Source organism: Physella acuta, unplaced genomic scaffold (assembly GCF_028476545.2).
Source record: "Physella acuta isolate Inbredline_101_S28 unplaced genomic scaffold, ASM2847654v3 ptg000072l, whole genome shotgun sequence".
NCBI lineage: Eukaryota > Metazoa > Mollusca > Gastropoda > Physidae > Physella > Physella acuta.
The window spans coordinates 81457-90234 of record NW_026731592.1 but is presented as its reverse complement, the minus strand read 5'-3'; the positions used below and the strand labels follow the sequence as shown (position 1 = coordinate 90234).

At 38.6% G+C, this 8778-nt stretch overlaps 1 protein-coding gene across 1 annotated transcript in view; it reads left to right on the top strand.

The window, feature by feature from the left end:
- The first annotated feature begins 6841 nt into the window (after window positions 1-6841).
- The window catches only part of LOC131952629 (run domain Beclin-1-interacting and cysteine-rich domain-containing protein), a 28899-nt gene continuing 26962 nt past the window's right edge, over window positions 6842-8778 (top strand). The window contains exon 1 of the mRNA XM_059315377.1: window positions 6842-6873. Within this exon, the coding sequence (XP_059171360.1) occupies window positions 6842-6873 (32 nt within the window). The remainder of the gene's footprint in view (window positions 6874-8778) is intronic.

The following is an 8778-nucleotide window of genomic DNA, read 5'->3' as shown; positions in this document are numbered from 1 at the left end:
GGTGTCAGCATGCGAAAATGCCAGTTGTCAAAATGAGACAGCCATCGGGACACCTATTAGCGACAAAACCACTAGAGATTGTGGCTATGGACTTTACGTCGTTGGAGCAATCATCGGATGGGACGGAACATGTGTTGGTAATGACTGATGTTTTCACCAAATGGACTGTGGCGGTGCCCACACGAGATCAGACTGCCAAAACAGTGGCAAAGGTCTTAATAGAACATTGGTTCATCAAATATGGCATACCAAGACAATTACACTCTGACCAAGGAAGGGCCTTCGAGTCAGAAGTAATTAACCAACTGTGCAGCCACTACGGGATCAACAAATCTAGAACAACCACATTTAATCCGAAAGGAAACGGACAGTGCGAGCGGTTCAACCGCAGCATGCATGATTTGCTGCGTACTCTAGAACCTGAACAGAAAAAACGTTGGCCTGATTTTCTCCCAGAGTTGGTATATCTATACAACTGCACACCCCATGCCACAACCGGCTTTTCGCCATACAGGTTGCTGTTCGGACGGGAGGCTCGATTGCCCCTTGACTTGTTCCTAGGAAAAAAGGAGAGTATGACTGGCTCATACACTGCACTGGAATATGTGAATGAACATATGAGACGAATTAGAGAAATGTACAGGGTAGTACAGGAAAGACTAGAACATGAAGCACGGCGAAGGGAACCGCCGGTACAGACAAAGGACCCGCCACTCAAACTGAACGACAGGGTATTACTGCGTAGCCACCCATTAGGCAGAAACAAAATCCACGATCTCTGGGGACAGGAGATATGGCAAGTCGTGGAGATGCCTAAAGTAGCAGGTGGCCCCTTTAAGATAAGACCCATCGATCACACCAAACCGGATCGGTGGGCGAATATTGCTCAATTAAAGAAATATTGTCATAGTCAAGGAGAGCAGTTACACACAAGGAAACCCAAGACAATTAGGGAACCGGAAACTATAACGGAAATTCTCATACCCATCCCGGAACCATGTCACCATCAACAGAACAACAGCGACACACAAGGGGAGGATACCGGCAACAAGGAGGATCCCGGTCCCTCCAAAAGCAGAGAGACAGTAGACCATCAGATAAGTGGTCCGCGGAGAAGTTTGAGAAACAGAAAGAATACGAAATTTTTTGTCAGCAACCATCAATTCTTTCATGGTCGCGCTGGTATGAAAACAGACTGTTCAAAAAGTCATAAAAGTGAACTGGTGAAGGCACCAAACGAAAAAAGGTGGATGTGAATTCTAGAACTGTTTTGTGTCTGAGGAAGATGATGTAGACACATTGGATATGTGAAATAGGGATAACTGTCAATCTTATACGAATGTGACGACATTGACAGTGAGTGGAACAATGGATTTTTTTTTTTACGGTGGTGCGATGGACTTTGAAGGACTGCACCTGCCAAGCGTTGTTTGTGGTTGATAACACACAAAAAAAGGCAGGGGTGGATGTAACTAGGGGAAGTTACCAAGAGACATAACGTGTTACAGTCTGACGTCACAGTGCAGGTGTTGGCTGATGCCAAGGCGTAGTATCTCGGGAAGCGATACGAAAGACGGTCTGTCAACTTTGATGTGACAGGATGCAAGTGGCTTATTAAAATCGGACTGTACGACAGAAGCGGCGTAATTAACAGTCTGATGTAACGATTAGAATCGATTACAATTACGATTATGATAGGACCGAATATGAGTACGATTATGAAGGGGATATAAGGAAGGCGACGGCTGAGCTCGAAGTCTCTCTCAGTCAGAAAGTCGGTCTCTCAGAAAGTCAGTCTCTCTCGGTCAGGCAGATCAAGTTGGTTATATTGTGTTAGGAAGGACGTTAGACATGTGTATTCAGTTAGATGAAGCCTAGTGAGGACTGTTGGGGGTCCGTTGATTCAGACTATTATTGTGAAACATCTCTCTTGATTCAATATATTATTGTGAAACATTCTTTGATTCATGTAATAAAAGGATCAATAATGAACCTGCATCTTCGAGTATCTATGCTGTGGTCAATGTTGTGTGGAATGAGTGGTTAGACTCGGGAAGGTCACATTTGGCTCTGCGAGCAGGATAAGACTCGTTACATTTGGCGTTGTCGGCAGGATAGACTCGGGGACTCGTTACATATATATAGTATAATATGTCAAAGTGTGGTGTAGATGACATCAGATAGTACCATACAGATGTCAACGTGTCACCGCGTCAGATGTCATCAATGAGACAGACAAAGTGACATCATGACGTAGACTAATTGACCTCTGACCCATGAGCTTTGGCCAAACACTCCTCTACCAGGAACAATGTGTTTTACTGCCACACTGACAACGTGCCTTCCCCCCCCCCCCCCCCCCCACTCCCTACACCCACCCTCCACCCCCGCATTAGTCTTATGCCACGTCAAGGGACATTGCTTTAACTTGAGACTAGTTTAGACTGATCTCACACTTGCCTATACGTGGGGACAGACTGGAAACACACATTTGGTGTGGGACTAATGTCAGTTTTAATGACCTTTGATTAGTTGCCCTCCCCCTCGACCCCCGCCCAGGGGCGGAACTACAGTGCCGCCAGACCCCGCAATGCAGGGGGGCCCAGGCCGTTTAGGGGCCCACAGCCGACCAAAATCAATTTTTTTTATAGTTAAAAAAATAATTTTCTTGTAAAAAAACCCAACAGACCTATTACAGTATTGATGTTCTACAGTTTCTAGGTAACACACGCAGTTTTGTAAAGGAAAAAAAAAGTATAGGCTACATGAGTTGTAGTGTGAAAGATAGACAAACATTCAAACCACTTCCTTGACTTATTTCCCTTTTTTAAATAGTCAAATACGTGTGCTCTTTAGAAACTTTTAATAGATTTGCACTAAACAAATTAAAAAGCAATTACTTCTCTTAATTATAATTTAAAAAAACATAATAAAGGATGACATAGTATAAGAAGGAAATTTATTAAAAAGTAATAATATAAATAAAAAAAAACAACATAAAGATTAACATAAGGCGAGAGACCATTACGCATACACAGCTTTCATGCTTCATATTCTTTTGACCGACTTGTAATTTGGGAAGGATTATGTCAGACATTAAAACAGAGAATTTCAAAATAGACTAATAGCACTCACACAAATAGCACTCACACAAAAAGCACTCACACAAATGATGTGTTGTTATAACGTGCTTTAATTAAAAATAAAAACTAAGAATTTTAATTGTTTCAAATTTTAAACAAGTCCGTATTGAGTATTCTATGTTCATATTTTCGTATTTTGTTTATATATATATATATATATATATATATATATATATATATATATATATATATATATACATACATATATATATATATATATATATATATATATATATATATATATATATATATATATATATATATATATATATATATATATATATATATATATATATATATATATATATATATATATATATATATATATAAATATATATATATATATATAACGGGGCCGAAATTATTTTTTTGCGGGGTGGCCCTTTTTTTCTAGTTCCGCCACTGCCCCCGCCCGACACACAAACAGATGCTTCTAGTCTTTACGTAAGCTGCCGTATTTTAACAAGACGCACGGAATTTTCCGGTCATTCGGCCTATGTAGTATTGGCCACTGTCTGAGGAGGTTTTCTTATTGCTAAAACAACAACACATTTTAATAACAAAAAAATAAATTAAAAAAATGAAATAAAAATAGAAATAGAAATAGAAAAATCACAGCCAAAGTGCTGACAGTGGAGTCAAGATATTTTCTGAAGGGGGGCGGGTGGTGTCACCTAGGGCCAGAGGCGTAGCGAGGGGGGGGGGGGGGGGGGGGCGGGGGGGGGACATATGTCCCCGGGCGCCGACCTTAGGGGGGGGGCGCCAAATTGAAAGTTTGAGGGGGGGGGGTGCAAATGAAAAGTTCGAGGGGGGGGGTGCAAATCGAAAGTTTGAGGGGGGGGGGTGCAAATGAAAAGTTCGAGGGGGGTGCAAATCGAAAATTTGCTCCCGAGGGGGGCGCCAAATTGAAAGTATGTCCCCGGGCGCCGGGAAGGGTCGCTACGCCTCTGCCTAGGGCTTCTTTCAGGCATTTTTTTCCAGGGGGGTGCTCTTGAAACTTCCGCGAAAGGGGGTGGGGGGGTAGAGGACACTGGTTAAAGAAGGGCCTACATATGTTCTGTATCAATTATTTTAAAAAAAAAATCGTCCGGGGGAAGGGGTGGTGGAGTGGTGGAGTTCTGGGGGCGGGGGGGGGGAGCGGTGGAGTTCTGGGGGCGGGGGGGGGGTGGTGGAGTTCGGGGGGCGGGGTAGTTCCTCCACCCGGGGAGATGCCTATAAGAGACACTGGTGACACCACACTATTAAAAGTTTAAAACCGTGCTTATTTTAAAAAGGATAAAACCTTTTTTCGGGTAGGCCCTTAGTGTCCGAACATTGTTAAACACACACATAAACAAAAGGGGCACAACCAACGGGGAGATAACACAACACAAACTTAATTAAAACTTGTACAACATATGTCAGATAGGCTTATACTTCCTGAATTAAGACAGACTATGTCTAGTAAGTTGCTGACATTTCCAAGAAGTAGTATTTTCTTTAATTAAAGCTTTAAATGCTACGTGCCCAAGAAAAAAAAATTGGCTATTTTAATGACGCAGAACATTAGGCGCCCACTTGAGAATGTATAAGTATTGAACACGATATGCTTAACGACATAGACACATAGAAACAACAAACAAACTAGGTCACTTCAGCAAACAATAGCCTAAGAAGCCGGTAAACCTGTTTGCAGAGGGGTCGCTAATTTTTCAGTAGGTATTGGGGGTGGGGGTGGGGGTAAGGGGTAGGCATGGAATAATTGTGTGAGGTAAGCAAAAATAATTGTCGAAGGATACGAAGTGTGTAGGGTAGAGTAATCTGCCCCTTTTTAAGACGAAGGCTTAAGTTTTGCCATACAATAAGTGTTTGAATGCCTAATGAACACATGGCAGATGTTTTATACATTAAACCTTAATAAATCGACTGGGCGATTCTAATTGGGTTAAGGCGTGTATATTAATGGTGGCTGTCTTGTTCCTCGTGACATCTAGGTTGCCATGGCTACAAAACAAACAATAAATCATGCATGTTATAGTAGTCTATCACACACAAGATTATATACACAGGTAGTTATTGTACCTTACATAATAGGATAGATTCTGTAACTAGTTATAGTTCCACCTACAATGGATTATGTACTTTGGTAGTTATAGTACCACCTACAATAGATTATGTACTTTGGTAGTTATAGTACCACATACAATAGTCAATAGATCATGTACACAGTTAGCTATTGTACCACATAAATAGAATCTGTACACAGGTATTCATAGTACCACGTACAATAGATTATGTATAGAAGTAGTTATTTTACCAGTCACAATAAATTCTGTACACAGGTATACTACCAAATACACTAGTTTCTGTACACAGGTAGTTTTAGTAATTACCAAGCAGTCACAATAGATTCTGTATACAGGTAGTTATATTACCATGTACAATAGTTTCTGTACACAAGTAGTTATAGTAAGCTACTAAGCAGTCACAATAGCTTCTGTGCACAGATAGTTATACTACCACACAGTGGCGTAGCGAGGGTTAGGGTTAGCATGTAGCATGTTTTCTCTATCATTTGCAGGTTTACGTCTTGGTGTCGCCCCCCCCCCCTCCCCGACCCTTATCGGGTTTGTCAAATTTGCTCTTAAAAGACTAACACTCTAATTAATCACTTAATTAAGTGGAATTTTCATTTTTCTGTATATATTTTGCTATTTTCTGCCTTGGTGTCACCCCCCCCCCTAAATGGTCCGCACCCCCGCCTCGCTACGCCCCTGCTACCACATACAATATATGTAGTACACGGGTAGTTATAATACAACCCACCCACAATAAATCCTGCATACCTGTAGTTACACCTAGACCACCTAAGGCGGGCCACAGGATACGCGTTATCTGGGCTCTACGGTAACTGTCGATTTCCGAACAGTTCACCCCTCCCCACCCCAACCCCCACACACTCGACAGTTTCACAAAATCTCTAGGCCTCTCATACTGTTTTATAATGACTATATGCACTCAGACGTCTAAAGATAACGATACAAATTTAGCAGCCTAAAATATTCGTGTTTAAAATTTGCATATTTTAAACTAAAAAAAAATAAACATCGGATTTCACTTTGCTGAATATTTACTTAAACTATGCTTCCCCCCTTAGTTCTCTTGGTTGTGTGATATAGACCTATATCATTTATGTGGACATACCTCCCTTCCCGCACCCGGGTTTCTTTCTCCTGGTTGGGGGGGGGGGGGGTGGACTTTTAACTTTCGTTGTGTGTGTGTGGGGGGGGGGGGGCATAGTACTGGTTAAACAATACTATATATTTTCTAAATTAATTAAAACCGTTTAAAAAAACAACAAAAAACCTTACTACAACTGAACCAGTAAACCACCATACATTCATAGGACATAGGCCTACTCAGGTAAAATACGACTGCACTACACTATACCACTAGATCTACACCTTTGCTTTTTTCCGACTGTTAGTTCAGGACCTTTTAAAGTTTAAACATCCCGGTCCCTATTAGTTGATATGTTTAACTGATAGAAATGTAAGCGTGTGATTTAATAAACACCAAACACTTGTATCTAATACTGATTTAAAAAATATTTTAAATATAATGCAGAATTTTAAAAAAAGTAGATCTTGAAAGAAATTATAATTTTCTTCCTTGATTATGCGAATCTTTTATATCACGTAAAATAAACAATAACAAAAATGGCGGATGCATCAGCAGAAAATCAGGAGAGGTGTGTCTGAATGTTTACAAATTAATAATTTCTTGTATTGATAGGCCAAAGCAGAGAATACAATGTATAGTTAATAATGTCAACATCATGCCATTAATGTAACATCGATTTTTTTAAAAACGAAATCCTACGCGAATTAAATCAGAATTGTTTTTAGAAAAAAAGATGTTTTTTTTAGTTTTCACTTTTCACTGAAAAAAAATGTTAAGTTACTGTACTACTGTAGACTAGATTCTAAAATCTAGGCTAGATCAATTCAGTTCTACCTCTAGCGCCCCATAACCTAAATTTAAAAAAAAGGAAATTTCTAGGCGAATTTCTTTTGGTCATCTATCGTTTTAGGTACGTATAATCGCCCGCGACTAGTAATGTGAAAAACAGGTGACTCTTTAAATTTTAATAATTATTTCACATTTTGAGGAGGATTTATGTTTTTAAAATTACAAATCAAAAATGTTATCTTGTTTCATTTATGTACCTATTTTTAAACAATTGAATTAAAACTTTTTGGTAATAAATGTAGACTGTAGACTAGCGATATTTCCAACAGATGCAACCATGCTCATTTACTGACATTTACTATAGCAGCTATCTTGTTTATTTTTTAAATTGTAAGCTTATACTTATAGCAGATAGCCGCTTTTTATATAGCAAATCCTCCTTGCTAACACTGCTGTTTAAAGTTAATTTCTTGCCTACATTGATATATTTAGCCATTGATTTAGGTTTATTATTCATTTATCTATAATATTTGACACAAAGATATCACAATAAACTTCTATTAAAGCCTTGACAATGAGGTGACTTTTTCGTACATTACTAGCCGCGGGCGATTTTACGTACCTAAAACGATAGATTACCTTTCTTTTATACCAGTGTGACTAGGCATTTTGATGAAAATTTTTCAAAGTCAACCCTGAAAAAGTTTTTCCCCTCCAAGCGCTATCTGGCCAGCAAAAGATGCAAAACACAATGACCTAAATATCTGCGCAATGGGCTAAAATTAAATACTGCGTAATGGACTCAATTTATTCTTATAGCAGCATAACTGCACAAGACAATGGGATCAATTACTCTTTTAGCTTTATTCTTCGGTAATCTCATGATATAGAGTCGGAAATTGTCTGGTAATGTTTGGTGAGTTTTGGTAACATTTGTTACTGTAAAACATAGTTTATTTGACCGTTGAAATAAAAATAAAGTCAAGAGCATTAAATTAATGTTTAAACTTAATTTAAAGCTTAATTGACAGAAAATTAGCAAACAATTAGTAAATCTAAATATTATCAATAAAGTCGAGTGTAGTAATTAATGTTTTTTTTTAAGAAACACAGAAAAAAACTTGCAGGAGATTTGCGACAGCTAGATCTAGATCTAGTAAAATAAGACGTTTAGATTTACTTAAGTTGAAAGTAGTAAGAAGAACTAGAACAATGTTAAGTAGCAGCAATAATTAGAACATACACTTAAAATAATTAGAAATACAAAATAATAAGCAAAACAGTATTTAAAATGCAACTAAAATCAATCCATGTACATTTTTAAACATTATGTATTAAGAATAATATGGCGTCAAATAAATGATGGTTTAAAGTATTTTCGGTGGTTTCCGGAATGGCTCGACAAACTACGCCATGGTCTTACTGTTTTTTACTGCCGTACAATTCTGGAATAATAACCGACGCTATATCGTGATTTTGCCTATTCTTCTTACAAAACTATCTGTACCATCACTACTGTGTGGTCAAGCAGTTGCGCTGCGGGTGGGTCGTCGGGGGTTGAGGGTTCATTGTATATAGTAGGCTATACTAAGTAGCCCTATAGCTAGCAAAGAGTTCTAGTCTATAAGTTAAGTAGGCTATAAATTAAAAATATTTTAAAAAATTCTATTTTAACAACCTATTT